The following is a 21,818-nucleotide window of genomic DNA, read 5'->3' as shown; positions in this document are numbered from 1 at the left end:
CATCGAGGTTTTAATTCCCAGCATCGGCGTCGGTATCAGTCGCTGCCGCGGATACTAATGCCGATGCCAATATGGATAGGCCCATATCATTCAATATCAGGACAGTTACAGTACATAAAACTGCAAAATCAATTCCTTATTGATAGGATACTGATACCTAATTCTGACAGATGGGTTTGTGGGCTAAACTGGCCCTTTATAAGCCCATTGACAGCTAACCATGTAACTAACTGAAAGCCCATGGACTGTGGTGGGCCTGGGGATCCAATGCGGCCTATGTTCGAGAGTGGGGACTGGAGACTGGACTGTGGAGGGGATAGACATCTTTTGTGATAATTCGTACTTGCCGTGTGTTTGTGAAAATGCCTCTGAGAGTTAATGAAGAGATTTCCCACTTTACCTGCTGGATCGTTCGTTGAAGTTAAGGAGGAAAGGATAGAAGAGGTTGGTTGATAGATAGCTTGAGGTTGGTCAGACGCTTACACTACAGTGTCCTTCGTAGCTCATACACTCGAACCCAACATGTATATCCTACATCACAGTCCATCTACCCTACCTGTCCAACTGCTTCTCTCCCTCTCTCTCTCTCTCTGTGTGAGAAAAATGGATGGTTAGTATCGTCTATAAGACGAAAATGGATAAAGAGGACAAAATATGGTGATAGAAATGAATAGTTTCATTCATGCTAGAAACTGGGATCAAACAAGTAGGAATCAATAATGTCATCCATTCACTGTCAAAAAAATTTTACAGCTTGTTCAGAATGCTCCAAGGTAGGATGGATTAATATATGAATGTTAACTCGAAGGAAACTGTTCAAGAATGGGATTCCATCTGTTGCAACTTGCAACCAAATCTAACCCCTTTGAGCGAATCATGGTTGAAACCGATCACCTTATTTAGTCATGTTCATCAAAGAAGAGAGTAAATACAGGCCGACTTTAATGGTTGGACAATGTTGCTGCCGAATCTGCACTGGTCCTGAGTAGGTTCAAAGATGGACTGACTATCTTAAACCAGATATGACTGCACAATAAATGAACTGTGAGAGTGGGCTGCCTCTATGGACGGGAAACCACCTCAGATGATTGAGTCAAATTCAAAAAAACACAAAATCTCGTAGTGAGGGGTTTAGAACCCATAAAGCATTCAATGCTAAGAATTATTGCAGGAGAGTAAAGCTGTTGTTTTCTCACCTGGCATGCGATCTATCTTCATATGTTACTTTTATATTGAGAATCCATGACGTCCTCGTAGATTCTCCTGCTCCCTTAGATTGGTATATGTTGGTTGAAGAGTCTAGATTGAAAGTAACGTTTGGTTTTCTGGAGAAGCCAAGGCCTAAATCTTCTTCAAGAAGCTACAAGTGCAATATACCTAGCTTAAGATATTATCCGAAATATCGGTTCACATTATCCCTTGATTTGGCTTGCAATTAATGCAGATTGATGTCTTGGCAACTGATGTAAGTTCGCGAGACCTAAGAACTGCACGTTAAATGACACTTTTGATGCTAAGCGCATCTAGCTCTTCTCAAAAAAGTAAAATCTCAGGTGTCATCACTTGAACTTCTCTTTCATAAAGTGACAATGCCTACGTGACACTTACGTAAAGTTGGTCTCCTCGAAATGTAACTTTCCAAAATGAAGCTAGCGGTTCATTATTGTTTTCTTGATTGGACCAGTATTAAAATCATTCATATTAAACGGTTCACTTGAGTTCGTTGGCCTCGTCTGAATTAGGTGTAACTGACAATCATCTCCTCTCCAAATGTAAAGTTAGATTCAAGAATAATACCACCTGACAGGGTTAGAATTAAGATTAGGATCGGGTCAAGTCAAAATTTCAACCCAGCTCTAAAAAAGAGAGTGACGAAAATTATAAAATTAATTAACTCCTTGTGCTCAAAGCTAGAGTTTTTTTTTTTTTTTTTTGTAAGACTCAAAGCTAGAGCTTTTGACTCTGTTTATGTTGTTGACAAAAAAAAAAAACTGCAAATTAGGTAAACGTCGAGAGTGAAATTGATAGTTCATAAAGTATACAGCTTGCAACTTTCTATTTTTAACGGCTCAAAATCTATGCTTCATTCTTACGCTGCTGGCCGGGAATAGATCTATGCTCTGACCCTGTTCTTCTTCATTCTTTTTCTGAATCAAGACCGGAAAAGAAAAAAAAGAAAAAGAAAATGAACCATAAATTGATGACCCGGATGGGAACGGGTTAATTGATGCCGATTCAAAGAGGAATTATTCGAGAATGATTCCGATTCTCGTCGATTAGGTTTCTCTAGAGAGGTGTGTTGTCAACTTGTCATGATAGTTTTGAATCTTTTGATTATGATCCCGATACTCGATTTATTATAAACTATCCACCAGAAACAGCAAGAAAAAGGAGAAGAAAAAAAACCAAGTGGTCCAACCGGAAAGAGAAAAAAGAATCTTCTTCTTCTTTTGAGGTCCAAGATAAGGTCAACAATGCCTTGATTGCCCTTCCCAAGGGCTCAGAGCCCCAAGAGACACAAATACTCCTCGAGAGTAGTAGTAGAGATTCAAAGAGGATTTCCCTTCGGATCAGATCATCACTTGGTCTCTGACTTCTTGGGCTCTCAAGCCCTACGAGTAGGGGGCAGGGCTAGGGAACAGTAGGATATATGACCTAAAGATATCTCAGAGGGACCCACAAAATTGGATATTCAGATTTCAGACCCACTTGCATGTGCACCACATGTACGGACTACCATAATAAATTGCATTGGCTTTCGTTTGTCCTTGTAGTTCAATATCACATCACCGTCCATTCTGTAGATCAGAAGATCTTTGACTCTGAGGTGCATGGGGGTGGTCAGTCATTCAGTCATACTCACATGACCATGATGACCTCCACTGCTTCTGCCCTACGAGTTTCAAACTTTCACGAGTGATGAAGGGAACCTTTATGATGGTCATGTCTTCATCAAAATTTATTGCAGAGGAGAAGGGCAAGAGAGAGAGAGAGAGAGAGAGAGAGAGAGCAAGTGAGGGAGAAATCACTAAATAACTCAAGAAACCCATATTTTTTTACCTCTTAATTTGATAGGGATTTCATGAATTCTTCCGTTTTGGTGATTGAGAGAGAGAGAGAGAGAGAGAGATTGTGAATAGGGAAATCACCTTCATTAACAAGTTCTATGATTCTATCACAGGGCGCTAGCACACCTCTGAGGAAAATCTCAAGCTACAAGTCAAATAATATCAAAACTAAAATATACAAATCCAAATTATGGGTGTTGGGTATGAATCATTGTAACAGGGGAGCCAACTAAAAACATCACAATGACAACAAGGGAGAGAAAAAAGTAAAGACAAATACGCAGTGATGCAGCTTTATCTTTGTGATTATCGTCTCCAGAAACCCAAAGAAATTGTCTGAAAAAATCCTACTTTTGTCCTCCATTTTCAGCTAAGAGTAGAGGTTAGAGAGCGGAAGACAACTTCTTCACAAGGAATGGTGAGACCCATGTCGTGATGAAAGCCAAACTCCTCTTCTGCTCTTTGAAGAAGATTTTGGAACTCCGGATGAGTTAACAAAGAGATTGGAACTATGTATCTGCTTCTCTTCTCTCCAACATAAACTGCAAAATGGCCTTTAGGCACATCAACCGGTAGGCCTTGCTCATCAAATCCTTGTCTTTTACCTAAGCTTGAGCATCTCTTGAGAATCTGCTTGATGACTGCTGCTTGAGTTAACTTGTTTGATTTCCTGAGAGCCATTGTATCTTCAGAGGTTTATGAAACTGGCAAAGTCAAGTTAGGAGATAAGAGTTTGAGATGGTAAGGATAGCAAGAAAGAGGAGAGCTGTGAAGAAGGTGGTGTGTGTATGAGATAGTGTAATAGGGGTATTTATAGAGAGAGCTAGGGCCTTGGAGAGCAAGAAGAAAGTGTAGGTAAGGTACTTGTGAAGAGCAGAACCATAGGGGTCCATGTTGTCAATTGGAAGGGCAACAAGAGAAGCTTTAATCCAATGGGTTTGGCACCCAGTCTGTCCTTTAAACTTCAACACACACACCACACACACCCCAAAACACCCGTGGCCTGTCCTTCTGCCCCCACAGCCACATGATCTCTCTTTGCTTTTTCTTTCTTCTTTCTTTCTTACTTATATGTGAATGGTTTCCAATTGGTTCTAATTCAGGTACCCAACTTTTTGTCTGTTTTTATTTCAGTTAGGAATACATTACTTTATCCTTCCCTTTTTCTCTGAGTTTTCGTCACCAACTCCTGTATGGTAGTTTGGATATCAAAGCTAAACTCTTTTTCCATCTCCAAAAGTTCAAGTTACACAAATGAAATAAATTAGAAAAGGAATCCCCTGTTTTCATCTCTTACCTGTAGTGGAGTAAATCCTTTTTTTTTTTTTTTTTTCTTTCTCATGGTCGGTCTTCTCCAGGTATTGGATTAGCTCACGCCAGTTGTGCTATCGTAGAAGGTGAGATGGTAATTCTTACTTCCAAAAATATCTAAGAAATGGTTTGACATTACCATTATTTTTCAAGAACCAAAGATCAAGTAGGGATCTTTTGTTTCTGTTCCCATTCACAGAATGCTCTACTCCTATCTAATTCGTGAAATTCTCTCTCTCTCTCTGTCTGTTGGCTTCATGATTCAAGGATCAATTATAACTGTACTAAAGAGTACCACCCTGGTCCTTTCCGATTGTTGGGATTCTTCTGATTATTTAGATGCAATGGTAGATACCCAAGTGGCCATGTGCGTTTGTGCTTGCAGGTTCTAAGTTCAAACCCCAGTGCCTCATCAATCAATTGTTCTGGTCATTGGTGCCTGGTGGGTCATAATTAAACCTGAGCCACAGAGCCTAACTAGTAAAGTTATAAAACTCTCCACCTGTATCTGTATTGTATTTTTCATTTTGACAATTTAGTATTCGATAGATCTTCTCTGTACTCATGCATTATCAAGAGAGTTTACATGAAAATGGATAAATGACTTCATTCTTTCAATTCCACATATTCTTATCTGTTTTCTTCTAGTTGGGGAAGATTTACATATTCTTATATGTTTTCTTCTAGTTGGGGAAGATTTATATATACATATCTATTGTATGCACTATGCAGTGGCATCATTGATTTGTTTACATACGTAGGACTTGTAACAGAGCCGAAATTGCTGAACAAATTAAAAGATGCATGAGTGAAGTCTTGGGAACAAGTTCCCATGTTCTGTGAATGTGAATTGCAGAAGGTAGAAACAGAAGGAAGAGTCAAATAGAAACCCACACCATTCTTACTTGTAAGGCAATGATATTAGTAGACGGCTCTACCCTAAAAGAACAAATGAATTTTCCTCCCTAGAGGTTGATGGTGACTTTGGCTTTTGTTAGCACATGAAGGCCATGTTACCCTTGCCCTGAGCAACCTATTTCGTTATGTTCCAAACGTCATAGTGAGGCCATACTCAGATCAGCCAAACTGCTTGATACGGTTAGCTACCAGCTACCTTGGTTGTCAAACAAATCAACTACCACCTTACAATTATGATAATAGGGCAACTACTACCTCTAAATTATAAGTTTATAACTAACCACCCTATGATCCTTAGTGAATCCCTACTTTTGAAGTACTTCAATTCAAACCTACTGTTGTCATTTGCTTTCTATAATTGGCTTATCTAATGTAAGATTAGGTGTTGTGAATCCAATATCATTTGTTTTCAAAAGCTAACCATTAAACAAAATAGCTCAAGTGTTCCAAGTCTTCACTTTTGAAAGATTTCAATGGTAGCTTAGGGTGTTCTATTCTACAAATATTGTATCATATCTATAGGTTAAAACTAGCTCGGTGAAACATTGACCTTCCTGGAGCTAGATATAGTATCCAATAGAGAGCAGGGTGGGATCTAGAGGGTAGGGGGTCATTCCTATCAAGGAGAGGATGCCCAAATTCTTATAAGCTTCTGCATTAAACTACTCTCAAGTCTCATCCAATATGAGAGGAACAAGAATAATGGAGATGTTAAACCAATCAATCTTTACCCCCAAATCTACATATGGGCAGAAACATGAATCAGGATCAACTACTCTTTTTTCTTTCAGTAGAAGATTAACTTCTTGGGTTGGGTTTCCCTTCCATGTGGAGGATGACCCATTATTTAATCTTTTTCTTTAGAAATTAAAAGGGAGAACAAAGAAGGAAGAAATCCAAAAATAGAGAGGAAAGAGCTCCAATCCCCTTTTTGAGTGTGTCCAATCCAATTTCGATCAAACTCTTCATCGAGTGGTCATCTAGTGTCCAATCGAACTGAAATTTGTACTGGAGATTCATGACTTGTCGTTTTTCAAATCCAACGGTGTGTGAATCAGAGCTTGCAAAATCAGTGTGATTTGTACTCCTCTGTGCCTTTATTTTTCTCTATTTTTACTAAACAAAATTCTTGTATTCTAAATTTTGGTGATTAGTGGATTTTTTTTGTGCACTATGATCCCGTAGTTTTTTCTCTTCACCTTGGGAGATTTTCCTCATTAAAATTCCGTTGTGTTATGTGTGATTTTGTGGACATGTTTATAAATGTGGTTGTGATACAATTAACAATCAAGTTGTGAGCAAAAGATATTGCTCATATCATGTTCGATAAATTACTTGCAAGAATCCTTATTTGTCTGTTTCCTAACAGGTTCTTTCAAGAAGGGGAATAATTAATTTAAGTTTGTTGTTATTGTCAACATTGTGGATGAATTGTCCATTTCTTCCCCCCAATCACAACTATTCTCAGTGGTAGCATACCTTCAAGGGTAGAGGAACTGGACTCAGGAAGCCTCCCTCAATGGGGCTCTCTTGGGGTGATGAAACAAACCGAATCTCTTTTAACTTATGCATTGTCGAGACATTTAAATGACATGCCAGCATACATGAGACCCACTTTGAAAAGCAGAGAACCTCACAATTGACTTGAGTTTCACATGCAGAGTAGATGCGGCAACAGTAAGACTTCTTGGCATGACTAAGGAGAGGAGAATTAATGCATCAAATACTGGAGAGACCCACACACTCGGTAACCAAGAACCCGAATTGAGAGAGAGAGAGGACAAGTAGAAGGGGCTATGGCCAGACACATGAGACCCACCTTGAATCCTGGAGCTCATTCACAGTACTCCACAAAGGAAAAGGACTCAGTACGTACCAATGGTAGCACCCATAACTGAGTTCCCATGTATGATATGCAAGTACCACAAAAATGGCATTAGATGTTCTAAGGAACCCAGATCACTTTTCCGTATTTGAAGGCTTCAGGACAGTTTCCTGATGATACATGTCCTTTTGAAGGATTAAACAACCCCTCTGGGCACTTTAATGGCATCACAATATTGTGTTTATACAAACAAAAGGACACGACATAGATAACCCAGACGGCCAGACTCAATATCTCATAGCAGCCACCTTAAAAGGAATCTCAAGGGATGTATAGTAGCCTCACCAGAGGAAGAAGTCTAGAGAAGACTGCAGAAAGGTATTTGATTCATGAACTAGGTTCCAGATTTTGACAGATATGGGCAACCCGCAGAGCTCCATAGATATCTAATGGCTGAGAATTACCATGGGTAGGATCCACAGCACTGCAAGGACTCGCAGGGTCACTATAAATACGGGACTCCTCCCTAATTTCACACACCATTCTCATTTTTTTGGAAGTGGGGACCACCTATCTCCTGATATGGTATAACACATTCAAGTAGTCAATCTAGCTTGTGCTTCCGCATCTTAATACAGGTAAAAAGAATGGAAGGTAACCTTACTTGAGGTGTGCCTTCCAATGAGAATCATGGTATAAAAATTCAGAGATGGAATTGGTCATTATAAAGAATCAGCCATAATCAGTAAAAGCATTCCCTAAATTAGTTTTAATACAAGGATCGGAAGATATAGATCCACCCAAAGCTGGATCTACCTCAACCAATTCTAATCCAGGTTGGCTAGACTTCTATACCAATTCTTAAAACCGTGAAAGTGAGAAGCCAGAAGCCTGCAATATGGAAGTGCAAAAATGTAGGGTTCCAAGACGGCTTAAAGGTCTGTCCAACATGTGAAATAAATCTCAGAAAGAGAATGAAGAGAGGATCATTCAAGAAGAAAAACCTGTTCAGAACTACCAGACTTGTAGTTTTTTTTTTTTTTTTTTTTTTTTTGGGGGGGGGGGGAATACCAGGCTAGGTGTCACTGAGATGTTGACCGCAGTTAAGTGAGTTATGAAAAGAAAAGCCAGTAGAAGAATGTGTAGGCTTTTAACTACACAAATTGCTAAAGTATTCTACTGTAACCTCTTTCAGTACTCACTTCAAGCTCTTGGTTTCTAATAATTGAATACTTCTACAACTTACCTAGTTCATGAATCTTTTCATTCATCATCTACAGATTAACAGAAGAATACAAAGTGTCTACAGCTAGTAGTGCTCCTCACAAGTCACAACAGACTTTTCCATGCAAGTTTCAGTTAAGAGAGAGATTATAACACTGCATGCAAAGTAAGAGTTCAAATCCATATATAACTTTCTAGGTGTCCCCACTGAGCAGTTTGGTATAAACTTGATGTTGATAGGTGTTAGCTAGGGAATCCAGATAATGCAGGAGCAGAGGGTGAACTTTTCTGGGGATAGAGAGAAATTTTGAAGCTGAATTTAAAGCACCCATCGGTGGGATAGAAAGAGCTGAGAATTTCAGTAGTCAAAACCTGTGGTCCAATGCAAGTTTAAGGCAGTATAGCCTTTGTGAACAGAGCTCCTCCTCTGGTTCTAAGGCAAAGATGGTTGGAAATTTTCTCATTCCTAAACTATGTGGAATGGATGATACTCATCTTCTTTGTGAAGCAAATCTGACTGCAGATTCTTTGACAAATTCACCTATCAGTTCTGAGACCTAACCAATTGTGAGTTGGCTGCCTCTGATTAACTAGGAATTGGAGGGGGACATGCAATGGACACCAAGGTTCAGATTCAGATAGACTTCCTTTTCTGAATCATTGGTGGGTTGTTTTCCCTACTGATGGCTTAGCCAAAGGTAATTGTTTTATAAAATTATGTTGCTGCAGCTGCTAATCTCATCTCAGGTGTGTCTATACTTCTCCTCATACCCTATCCTTTTAATACAAATAATCTTTAGCCAAACAAATCCATATGTGATTAAGTCTCTGAATCCAACATTTGGCATTGACTTGAAATCAAAAAATTTCCCATAATTTGAAATAATAAAAAAAATGCATTTAACCCTGTTTTCAGCTGCTCTGGTTGGTGGTATTGGCTAATTTAAGAAATTAAAATTTCACTGTGAATTGGAGGACTTCATTAACTTCAATTGGGTCCTTTGTTAGCCTGTTAAACCTGTTTTAGCAGTTTACCTATATACCATCAAATTCAAAGTTAGAATCTCAGCTTTTCGATGCTTAGAGATGCTTCTGTCAAGGACTGCTCAATTTTTCTGGAGTCTGGACTCTAGATCGAAGTTGGCTATTGGGTTCTGCCATGGCTCCATGGCCTTCAAAAATTGAATGATACTTGGAAGTTGAGTTGTCCCTCCAACCTTCAATTCACATATTCAATTGAAAAGGCCTAGGGATTACTTGCAACTACAAAGCTTTATTGGTGGAGCTGAGATTTTATAAACAATTCCATAAAGTTTATTATTCTTATTTCTTTACTGTTGGAAAAGGATATAACTGGAAAAATAAATTGGGGTTTCTTGTAATATCCCCATTGCATGTAGATGAACATGAAGTTGTTTCTACATGCTTCACAGAGGAATTATCACTGAAGAATGACTACAACTAATCCAATGCTTACCTATTTCGAGCTGCTGCAAGTTTTAACAGCTCATCAGCCTTTGAGGAATTCATGAACAACTGACTTAGCCAGTGATCAATGGTATCACCTCTTATTTTCATTGAAGTTCTCAATTGATCCTGCAGCAAATGGAAGGCAAAGTTAGGCCTTAGAAAAGCACTCTGTAGAAGCCTTGGCACTATGAGTCTATTACTGCTGAATGATTCCGTACGCGAGCAAAGAAACTCTCTGAAGGCACCAACGGCTTTCTTTTCTTGGGGAATAGATTCATCATTGGGATACAGCTTCAGACGATGAAATCTGCATGTAATAACCCAAAAATCACTACTTTAGACCTGACCATCCTGGCAAATATGAAGGAAAAGCCCTTCAACCAAAGCCAGAATGAGAGATTACCGTACACCATCGGGACGCTGATCTCAACTTCTTTGAGTCGCTTGCTCGAACTCTGTGGAAGAAAGAAGAAAAAAACACAAAGAATTGCAGATGCAAATGAGTGTGATTAGCTTATGAAATATTCAACCTAAAAATGGTGGAGGAACAGTTGAAAATCAAATCGCAAGTTTGAAGTAATCTTCACGTTGTCTTCGAAAACTCTTCCGCCATGTTTTCTTGCTATAGAGCTGTTACGGTGAAGCATTCTTTCATTCGAATCTGTTCCCAGTTCTGAGAAATCCTGTTCTTCAGGCTTCGGGTTTCTTGCTGCCACAAACGAAAAATTCGAAAGCATTGTTCTCGAGAGTTGACACAGAACCGGCATCGAACCAAACCGTCCCGGTTCAGCTTTTGAGCATTAAAACCTTTGATCTACTTGAAATTTTATCAAGTCTATTTGGACCATCCATTCCTCTCTAGATAAAGAACATCTGTCCATCCCATCCAAAGGTTGAAATTAAATTTTTAAAAAAAATTATCTTTGAATGTTACCTCAATCCTTGAATGTGACTGATGGACATGTACTCTTTATCAAAGAGAAATGGATGGTAGACCTGATAAAATTCCTTATCAACCCTATTTTTTTCGAGTTGTCCTTGATCCCTCATTATGTTTTCCCACTACAGGTAGCCATAACCATCCATCTTGTTGCAGCTTTCCGTCCATCCAACATGGCAAACATGCCTTCGTTTGCTCTCCGCTTAAAAGAGAAGGCCCCAACAAGCACTTAAAATTAATATCACCTCCTAAATTATCCAATTTATTAATTAGACAGTGTATTGCGAAAATACATCAGTGACACAAAATTAGGTAATGATGTAAACAAGTTAAATGTTTTGTATCCTTGAAGGAAAAACCCTACAACTTCTCTTTGTCTTCCTCTATCATCTAGAACTATTTCAAGTGGGTGCGAACCCAGGATCTCCCCTGGGAGGGCAACCCATCATTGGAAGAATATTATTTTCGTTTTCCTCCTTTGTCATCTTCATCCCTTAGAATTTAGGGGTAATATTAAAATAAATAAATTTAAACTAATTGAACTAATGTTGTTTTGTATAAAAAAAGAAAGAAAAAGAAAAAGACTAATATGTTAGTAATAAGGGGGTTTGATTGATAAATTAAATAACTCATGAGATAACACCTATATTAGAAGCTAACTCAAGGGGTGGCGTCAAAAATTTTCCCTTTATTTTTCATTAATTTCATAACCCTCGCGTCAGTATATGGGCTATTTTATTAGAATTTTTTTGGTAAGAATTTTTATTTTTATTTTTCTTATGATAAGTTATGTTAGAATAGCAAAGACTTTATATTAATTTAATGATGATAAAAAGACCAAGAAAACTTCAAACTTAAACAATTAATACAAAGCAAATAGACCAGAAAAGTCTCAGCTTTGAAACCCAAAAGCAGGCCTCAGTTGTTCAATGAAGCAGAACGAAAAAACCGTCATTCAGTGTATGAAAGTTAGTCTATCTTCCTCAAAACGTCCATGTCCAAGGAAGGTTTGGCCCTTCAATGTCTGGCTCTAAACAAGCAAGAAGAATCTTAACTTCTACCACAAGAAAACTCAGCAACACAAGGCTCAAAATTAATGTATCAAAGCATTCAAACATAGAAGAGCCTTAGCTGAGATAGCCTGGCTTCTTAAAGTCAAGGATTACTATATATAAGAAAATCTCAATTGCAATTCAGGCTTGCCAGGCCTTAATGAATGAACCCAATGCTAAATGAATCACATAAGCAAGGATAAAAAGAGAAAAATATCAAGAAGGATGAGAGAGTTCGGTCACAAATATTCCTACATCTCCAGGGTTTATGGATTCTCTACCCATCAAGGTAGAGGTCTATGCCTTGCTCACATTTTTCCACCACAAAATAAAGACAGACCCACTTCTGGAGTGCTGATAGAATAAATCTAAGGGTTTCAAGAATAGAGACACTAAGAAGATGGGAATCTCAAGAAGACAGAAGAGGGTGAGTATATACTATATAGGGTGATAGATGATATAATATGCATGCATGGGTTCCATGTTATGTCAACGTCCAAAGATTGTTCTTTTTTTTTTGCTGCAAGAGAAATAACTAGGATAGCAAGTTCCTGAGAAAAGTTTGTTCTCCCATTAATTAACACCATCACATGGATCGATTTTAGTTCTTTTTCTTGTGTGTGTGGAAGTAACAACACAGGAAGAAAGTGTTGGGTGTCATGGGCAAAGGCATGTGATCATTGGTAAAATTAGGCACCTAATTAACCCATACTTGTCTCCTCAACCACAAGTTTCATTTGGATGAATTGGCACTACAGGTCCAAAATATGAATATATATATATATATATATACATGTAACGTAGCTCAGCATTTCATCAAACACTTGGTCTACAACTTACAAGTTCTTAAAGCTCTGTTCTTTTCCCTTTTTTTTTTTTTTTTTTAGAACTTTTTTAAATCGTGCTGCAAGTTTCAGGGATTGTCATGGCGGGTATGGGTTTACCTTCTGAGGTTGTTCAGCCGAAGCAGAAACTGAAAGTGCTGCCTCGCTGTTTCTCCAAAGAGCAAGAACCTCCAAAAGGCCAAATTGCAGTTTATGTTGGAAAAACCCAAAAAAGCAGATTTGTGATTCCGATCTCTTACGTGAACCATCCTTCATTCCGAGACTTGCTACTTCTAGCTGAAGAAGAATTTGAGTTCAATCATCCAATGGGCGGCCTCACCATTCCGTGCACAGAAGCCACCTTCATTTCTATCACCTCTCGTCTGCAAACTAGCCTATATGAGCTAGAACTGTCACAAGGCAGGAAGAGAAGGTACCCAAGATTAGGCTTTTGCCATTAGTTAGAACTGAAAGCTTTTATTGGCATTCTTAGCAACCAATTCTCAGAATCCCTGCACCAAAAAAAAAAAAAAATCTTAGAATTCCATGTAATTTTCTTTTATTTGGAGAATGATAAAATTCAAATTTTCATTTTTTCTATTTAGCTACTTAAAAGAAATGAATACAAGAATTCTTTTGGTCAAAATAAGAAATAGTTTGGTAACTTCATTCTGAATAAATTATGGAATGAAAAACAAATTTGGATGTCAAAATGAAAATTTGACAAAAAAATATAATAAAAATTAAGAATTGATTATTAGTTTTTTTGATAAAACAGATTATTAGAGTTTGAAAATGAGAAAAAGAAAAAACAATAGGGTTATTATTGTTTACTATTATACACTAGATTTATATTAGAATTTTAAGTGGTTAGTGCAAAACTTAATAGAAGATTTTTTGTTATCAGAATTCATAATGGATAAAAAGACTATCATAAATTTTTAGGGGTTTTCAATTCTTTTAATAGAAAAAAATTATTTTCCATATGATACCCTTGATGTGGACCTCATGAACAGGTAGCCGTGGAATTTTATTAGACAAAAAAATGGACCATCCATATTTCTTTGGATGGAAAACACATGTCCATCAGTCACATCCAATGATTAAGATTAAATTAAAATAAAATAAATTTATATTATTTAAATTTTACTCAACCTTTGGATGTGATTGATGGACATGTATCTTTCATCCAAAGGGAAATGGATGGTCAAATTCTGACACAAAAATTGTCCTGATAAAGGAGGGCCAGTAGGTCTTAGTTGGGCCAAAAGTTATATTATGACAAGAAGATCCACTAGTTTAGTTGGGCTTGTGTATGTTAGTCTACGCTAGGATGGGTAGTTTCTGCACTAGGGTTTCCAATTCCAAAATCCAAGTCGATGCAACAAGATAGGACCAAGGGGAGTGTTAGTCATGGGCCTAGAGGCCCATTAAAACCCTTCTAAAGCCCAAGGACTTATGTAATGTATCATTATTCTTAAAACTTTCATGGGCATGGAGAAGTATTATTGAAGAGAGGAGCTGAGCGAGCGCAAAAAGAATTATATAGTTTACTGGTACTAGTCTAATAGAACTTTCATCTGTATAATGAATGACCTTCAGATTCAATTTATTGAGGAATCTTTGTTTGTTGTAGCACGATTATCTCCTGCATGGTTCTTAGAAGGTGACATATGGACTCTTTAGGATCCAACGGCTATGATTACTAAAGCGGAGAGACCAAGTCGTCAGTCCTTTAGAATCCACATGTCACATTTTGAGGGGGGGCATAATTTGATACTATGAGAAGTGAAAAACAAACAATAAATAATCACAGCCCTTTCATGGGGGTACAGTTTGATACTATGAGAAATGAAGAACAGATAAATACCTATATGGTAATATTTTCCACAGTAAAATAAAATCAATCCTAATTGATTGTCATAAAATGCATTTTCATTTTGTCACCCTAAGCAGATCAAGATGCTTCAAAATGTTTCTGAAAGATGATGATGAGATTGCTTAATTTGTTATGTACATAAGAAAATAGAGATGGAGCAAAACTTAAAACTGATTTTGGCACCTGATGGACTTCCACCGGCACCATAGTGCCTTTGTCTGGCTTGTTTTTTATTAGAATGATGCTCATCTGAACCTAACCAAAGACCCAAGCCTGAAGGATACCTGTGGTTCAGCATGAAATAACTAGTTGGTTATCATTCAATTAAAGTTCTAAAAATACTCAAAATTGTTTCTAGTGTTTCTCAAAATATAAACACTTGGCGAGCTATCAAACGGATCCATGACCTCCACTTCCTCATTCTGTACTTCTTATATATTTTCTGCTATGATTGGGTCAATCAGCAAATATGTTGATCAAACGGTTGACATCTAATTTTAGTTTTCTTTTTAACTTGAGATCGATTGTAAAGCATTAGATTGACATCTATAGAGTAGATGTTGATGTATGTATTAACTCTATTATGCAATAAATTTATTTTCAGCGAAAAAGATATTAAAGGTACGACGTCTTGTACGTATACCATCACTCGCATTAGTGTACTAGCTTATCCAAACTACATGTATAAAGTTCTGTTACAGATCCATTTTCATAATATCATTTGTCTATGATATCAATCGAAAAAGAGGTGCGAGGATGGACGTAAAGCATCTTACCAAATCAATTCTTGTGTAAACAAGCTAGAGAGAAGATTGGAGAAGAGGATGATAGCAATTTAATAGAGAGACTTTTTGGCAACTACAAAAGACACAGTTATACTTTCCACATATGAAGTAGATGTTTTTATATCAACTACTAACGTACCATGTGCAAGGCCCGTGAGTATTTGTTGATTTTTTAAATAATTATTATCGTGTTGATCAAGTGATAGAGTTTTATAGGACCTATCCGTCTTGCATTTCTTTTTGGATAGGTATACGATTTAATATTATTTGGTAGTGACATTTTCTTTTTCTTTTTTTTTTTTTTTATGAGGGTTATTTTAATATATATTGTTCTAATGTGAATTGAGAGAGTTGGGTTTTAAACATGAATATCAATAAGCATTTAATTTGAGTTTTAGTGGAAAGAATTAATTACAATTAATACTATTTTTATTTTCATGTAAATACATACTTGGATTTATTGGTAGTGCTATAGTGGTGTTTTTTTCTTTTTTCTTTTTCTTTTTGGGTGAGAGTTGTATTTAATAGATTTATTTTTATCCATAATTAAAACACCTCGGATTTATGCATGAATATCAAGAAACACTTAATTTGTGATTTTAATTAATAGATTTAATTCTATCGAGAATTAAAACACTTGGGATTTATGCATGAATATCAAGAAACACTTAGTTCATGGCTTTAATGGAGACAATTTAATTGCAATTACTATTAATGTCTAATTAATGAGAATATAGATTACAAGTTTAACTAATATATTTTGGCGAATGATTAAGGGTATTCTAAGAATAAGAAAAATATAATGATCGATCATCCATAAATTCGTGCTTCTTTAATAATAGTATGATATGATATGATATGGAAAAACTATTCATCGTCTCAAATGAAATGAGCTCTTGGGTTTTGAAGGAGAGTTTGGCATTAATCACATCACAGGCATCTTCGCCCGTCGATCATTGCATTTGTAAGAGCAAAGGCATGTGATTATTGGTAAATTAGGTCTCCTCGGCCCAAATCCCTTTCTCCTCACCACATGCATTAAGCTTCATTGAAAAGAATTTGCTAGCTCTACAAGTCAGCTGCCAAAACACCCAGTCACGGCACTTGTTATATATATATATACATGTAACTCTTAGTCTTTCTTTAGGTGTCTTATTACAAGTTTCAGGGATGGTTATGGGAATTGATTTATCTTCTAAGGTTCTTCGAGCAAAGCAGAAACTCAAAATGCAGTCTCGCTGTTTCCCCAGCAAGAGTGCAGAAATTCCAAAAGCAGTAGGAGTCCCTAAAGGCCACTTTGCAGTTTATGTTGGAGAAACCCAGAAGAGAAGATTTGTGATTCCGATTTCTTACTTGAATCATCCTTCATTCCAAGGCTTGCTATGCTTATCTGAAGAAGAATTTCAGTTTAATCATCCAATGGGTGGTCTCACAATTCCATGCAAAGAAGAAACCTTCATTGCTGTCACTTCTGGTTTGAATGCTTAGCTTGTCAACTAATGATGATGATGAGATTGTCAAATTCTGTTCAGATTAATATGAAGGCGCCCAGGCTTCTGCAGTAGCCAGCAATGAAGAACCCTCATGGTTCATGCCCTTGAGGACTTATTAGCCTGTGGCAACAAATTCCTCAAATTCTGGGAATAAGCCCATTTCATATATTATGTTTTCTGTTTACTTGCTTAAGATCGATCGAGTGAAAGAATAATTAGTTTCTCTATGGTTGTTATTCAAATATGGTAAGATGTGGTATTCCTAAAGCTCATGTCTATAAACTAATCCAGATAGAGTCGAGATCCTCTCCCCATCAAGATAGAGGTATGTAAGCGTGCTTTCCTCAAATCTCTGAATTCTAGCTAACTCTAAAAATCAGAGGTGAATGCTCCAGTGAACGCCCACCTAATATGTGGTAAAGATCAGTAGTTCAATGTAGTCTTTACACCAAAAGAAAACACACATAGAGGTAGGTCTCACCACTTAAGACAAGCATGTCATGTTTAAGAGGTGGGATTTCTATTTACTTGTATGCAGTAGGGAGACTAACTAAATGGTTGCGTTACTTGGAAGCCTTACTTTGTTGTCATGCGATTCTTGGATCGCGACATATCATTTTTGAGATTCAATGAGTGTGATTACAAAGAGGGAGAAGATAAATTTAAAGACTATAGCATAACAAACGTTCTACTAATAGATTTTAAGTCAATAGCATGTGATTCCACACAAATTCTTTTTTTGGCCACATAAATTCATTTTCACTTATGTGAGATCCCATGCAAATATAGAGCGTACCATCTTGGGATTTTGGTTAATCAGAATATTCCATCTTCCTTGGAAAATTACATATATCACACCTCTACATAAATATTTCGTTGAAATATCTTTGATAAAAACTCGACATGTGGAAGTAAGGGTGTCAATCGGTACAGTTTCGATAATTTAATACGGTTTTGGTACAGTACTAACTTTGAATACCGAAAACTAGAACCGTACCATACCAAATTTACACAGTATGGTACGGTTTCAATATTTGCAAAAACGGTTTGGTACTGGTTTCAACTAGTTCAAACACAGTATCAAGTGTGATACAATTTTTGTGCGAACGAACCCATGTCATTTTTGTTATTAGTTCATTAAGATCCTAATACGATCAAACAATTGATTAGAATCTGGTAATAACAGAGACAATATAAGAAGGGGAGTGAAGGACAAAACGAAAAACTGAAACAGGGAATTAGGGATAGGATAAAGGTAAAGTGTTTTAATTGTAAAATTACATTTATATCCCTTAATTTGGTACGGTATTAATTTGGTACAGTTTTGATACATACCAACGGTATGAGTACCTGAAACCGGAACCGTACTGAAGAAATTAGGTTTCGATACATAACGTACTGAATTTTGAACGGTGCAGTTTTAGACAGCACTGTTTGGTATGGTTAAACGGTTTCAATACGCAATTGACACCTTTAATTGGAAGATGTGACATCTACCAAATATGGATTTCAGCAAGAAACAAAAAAGAGAACTATTGTTTTTTGAGTTCACACCTTAAACCTGAAATAACCTACCAAAAAAGAGAAGACAAAAAACCTGAAATAGCTTACACTGCGAGATTAAATCAGCTGAAACCCATCTTGTTATCATGCCAAAATTCTTGATGCCATAACTAGGCTGACCAATAATATCACATCGGACTAAGAAAAATCGATTTGGTTGAACATGTTGTGATGGATACTATAATTAAGAGGGTGAAATGTTATAGTATTCTTACATGTATCACCAAAACTGTAAGGCAGTTTAGGTTCAGCGGACAGGGAACTGATCACCCAAGATTGCAATGTGGGAATTAGGCTGTCTAGCTTCAATGAAGATATATTATTGACATCATACCTACTTATATACTAAATTCTACACCAATATAGTCTCTCAACATGTCATTGAGATTCTCTCAAAATTGCAAATTGCTTATAAGATAAAAAATTTCTGAAATAACAGTTGGGAAAAATCAAAGGAAAGATATTTATGCATGAATGGATTTTCCTCAAGTGCATGGGAAGGATTTTCCTTCTTTAACCTATGGAGATGGTTGGAGCTAGGGACGGATGTTTGAACCTGAGACATCTTTGGTTTTGTTGTTTCTATAGAAGACCGCCACATGTAAACTCCATACTAAACTAGACTAGAAAACCCCAAAAGCCAAAATGCAGTATAATCATACACAGCTCCAACTTATTTAGACAAAGGAACACAATAACAAACACCCAAATAGTGTTCTCATTCCTTTTTCTTTTCTTTTTTGGTTAAATAAAAACTAATCAAAATAAATAAATGGTCTTAAATGATCCCATGTATTAGAAATCCAATCTAATGACTTGGTTAAGTTTTGATAAATGAACCAATTTGATTATTGTATTTTCCTTTTTTTTCAAACTTTGCTTGAGAGATATGGTGAAGAACACAAAGCATAAGACTGACAGAGGTCCATAAGCCAAGCATTGGAGTTTGGCCAAGACATCCTATCTTACACGACCTTGAAAGCCATGATAAAATAAAATTAAATTCCAAAGATGAGACTAGAGAGAATTTGGATCATCTGCTCCCAACTGCTCCTTACACCCTTGCTTCCACCCTCACAAGAGTGTGGGGCTTGCACTGTGTTAAGCCTGTTCACGTCAGATCAGGCAATGTGGGACCCACACTCTTGCAAGAGTGGAAAGGTGTATAGGTTGGACTTCATTGGAGATGCTTAATATTTGGGATTTTGCTTGGGCCTAGCGCATTTAACGCGCAGGACCGTCAAGCCGTCAAATCGAAATTTCAATCTCGACCATTGAAATTCAACAGTCAAAATTCAATTTTGACTTAGATTTCAAATATAATGGTCCAAAACCTCGGCTTGACAGTCATGCGCAAAAGCAATTTGGTGTGATGCTTTCACTGGGGCTGTTTTCTATCAATCAATCACTGCCGTTAGGTCTGTGATGGGACCATCACATGATTGTATTACCATTACCAAATGGTGATCTGGTATCCTTTGAAACAGCATGTAGAACCGGTTTGATTTGACACTGGCATTAATAAGTTCCAGATTACCACACTGTTTCTATATATTCCTAATTTCATTCTCGTGTGCATGTCAAAATGTTACCCAAAAAAAAACATGAGGAAGAGAGGAGGAAGAATCACCATATCACCATTTTGGTAATGGTAATAAAATCATGTGATGGTCCATCTAGCAGTCAAAACCATCCATCCTTTTCAGCATCGCCCAAGGTGTGGGTGTAAGTGGTGAAAGCTAAACTCACTCATAACTATCATCATGAAGATGGAAAACTGTTGCTGAAAATACCCTTGAATGCATCATGGCAGACAACATAATGAGAGAAGAGATCAGGGTTGGCTTCTGCACACTAGAATCGAGACACAAACATATAACTGAAATGGATACATGGATGGATGATGATGGATTATGGGTTTTGCTTGGCCATCAAGTCACACATTTTCGACCGTTGAATCGAAATTTTAATTTCGACCGTCCAAATTCAATGGTAGATCTCGACCAAAATTTCTGATATTATCTGAAGGCCAAAATCTCAACTTGGCGATGACCCAAGCAAAATTATGGTTTATGTGGCACAGATCTCTGGTGGCCAGGAAGACTATAGATGACAAATCCAATAATGTCTGCTTCTGGAAGTATTTATATTGGCCGATAACTAAATCAGAAGTGACTCATTTTTTTCTCTTGTTGCTGTCAAGTGACTCGAGTTTAAGTCTACAAAAGTACAAAACCCGCAAATGCCAATTACTGCTTAAATATGGCAAATCTCTGCTTCTGGAAGTAGAAATATAGCTAAATCAGAAGTGACTCCACTCTTTTCTCTTGTTGCTGTCAAGTGACTCAAAAGTCTACAAAACCCGCAAATGCCGGCCCTTCACAAATTTACTGATAAATGATGAGAAATTGCTTGGGTGCGGTGTAATTAATGTGCAGCACCTATAGCAAACGGTCGAAATCTCATCCATTTTCGAAAAGTATATTTTCACACTTTTGAGAAACAAATGAATCGAAATCTTGCTCGCAGCACTGAAGTCACTCTCTAAAATATCAACCTTGCCTCAGTCCTAGGCTTTAAATGCACAAGACGGTTATGCTTTCATATCGGCCGTCGGATGGAGATTTTGACCAAAATCTCGATCTCAGCCGTTAAAAATCAATGGTTGAGATCGAGATCTTGGTAGAAATCTTGACTAGATCCCGATCCAACGGTAGGCAATACCGTCCTGCACCATGATGACGCAGGTCTGAAGCATTTTTGCTAAAAAATGGGGCAAGTGTTGTACTTGGGAGATCTTGGGCCACAAGCATCGTGGTCCTTTTTTTTCTTTTTTTCTGGTAATCTAAGTATCATGGTCCTTCACTTCTCCCTAAATATATAGCATGCTGCAGCCTGCATTCAATCAATCATCTACGGTTATACGTTCCATCTTACTCTGGCCCTCTGAAAGATCCTTTTCGGTCTCTCTAGTCATTCCTATGAACAGGTAACTGTAATCTGTTTTCTCAGAATGTCTCCTGCCTGCCACACTTTCCATTGATCCTTGCTAACCGATCTACACCCCTTATACAGTCATACGTACCTAAGGGCCACTTTGTAATTTAAGTTGGTGAGTGGCTCGAAGCTAGGTAGGGTTCAGAGTTTGTTTTGCTCAAAGCTGTCTTTTTTTCAAGGATTCACTAAGTAGAGAGGTTGGTCGTCTAGCCAAAAATGCTAATCCAGCTCAATTTTTTTCCCCAATAGTGTTAATCCTAATTGATTGTGAAAATTGGGCTTCCTAACAAATCCCTCCGGGTCCTTTCTTTAAGGCTGCGTTTGTTTGCAAAGGTGGAGTGGGAAAAAAGGGGTGGGAGAAAAAAACATGTGGGTCCCATGTGTAGTGGGGTGAGGGAGAAGGAAAGGAAAGGATTTTGTGGAAAAGTGATAGGAATGGGTCCTACTTTTTACTTTTCCCAACTTTCCC

The 21,818-nt window shown here is 37.3% G+C and overlaps 2 protein-coding genes across 3 annotated transcripts; one reads left to right on the top strand and one right to left on the bottom strand.

Annotated features, from left to right (window-relative positions):
* Nucleotides 1-3,132: 3,132 nt before the first annotated feature.
* On the bottom strand, nt 3,133-10,510 carry LOC149014541 (protein SMALL AUXIN UP-REGULATED RNA 12-like). Of its 2 annotated transcripts, none has more exons than XM_089156118.1 (4): nt 10,220-10,510; nt 10,035-10,123; nt 9,824-9,942; nt 3,133-3,772 (listed from the first exon to the last, which is right to left on the bottom strand). In XM_089156118.1, the coding sequence occupies exon 4, from the start codon at nt 3,747-3,749 to the stop codon at nt 3,435-3,437; it is 315 nt and encodes a 104-aa protein (XP_089012244.1). In that variant the 5' UTR covers nt 3,750-3,772; nt 9,824-9,942; nt 10,035-10,123; nt 10,220-10,510; the 3' UTR covers nt 3,133-3,434. The 2 variants fall into 2 exon arrangements, with proteins under 2 accessions (XP_089012244.1, XP_089012245.1); XM_089156119.1 differs by having other exon boundaries at nt 9,824-10,123; nt 10,220-10,271; nt 10,404-10,510.
* A 5,956-nt stretch (nt 10,511-16,466) lies between these two features.
* LOC149014540 (auxin-responsive protein SAUR21-like) lies at nt 16,467-16,784 on the top strand. The gene has a single exon (XM_089155049.1). It carries the CDS (start codon nt 16,467-16,469, stop codon nt 16,782-16,784), a length of 318 nt encoding a protein of 105 aa, XP_089011175.1.
* Nucleotides 16,785-21,818: the final 5,034 nt, after the last annotated feature.

Source organism: Hakea prostrata, chromosome 5 (genome assembly GCF_041222555.1).
Source record: "Hakea prostrata isolate BN-2017 chromosome 5, UWA_Hpros_2, whole genome shotgun sequence".
Taxonomy (NCBI): Eukaryota; Viridiplantae; Streptophyta; class Magnoliopsida; order Proteales; family Proteaceae; genus Hakea; species Hakea prostrata.
This window is presented reverse-complemented; position numbering and strand designations above follow the sequence as displayed.

Coding starts and splice junctions, on each gene's coding strand:
- LOC149014541 (XM_089156118.1), bottom strand. CDS start 3,749: ATGGCTCTCAGGAAATCAAACAAGTTAACTCAAGCAGCAGTCATCAAG.
- LOC149014540 (XM_089155049.1), top strand. CDS start 16,467: ATGGTTATGGGAATTGATTTATCTTCTAAGGTTCTTCGAGCAAAGCAG.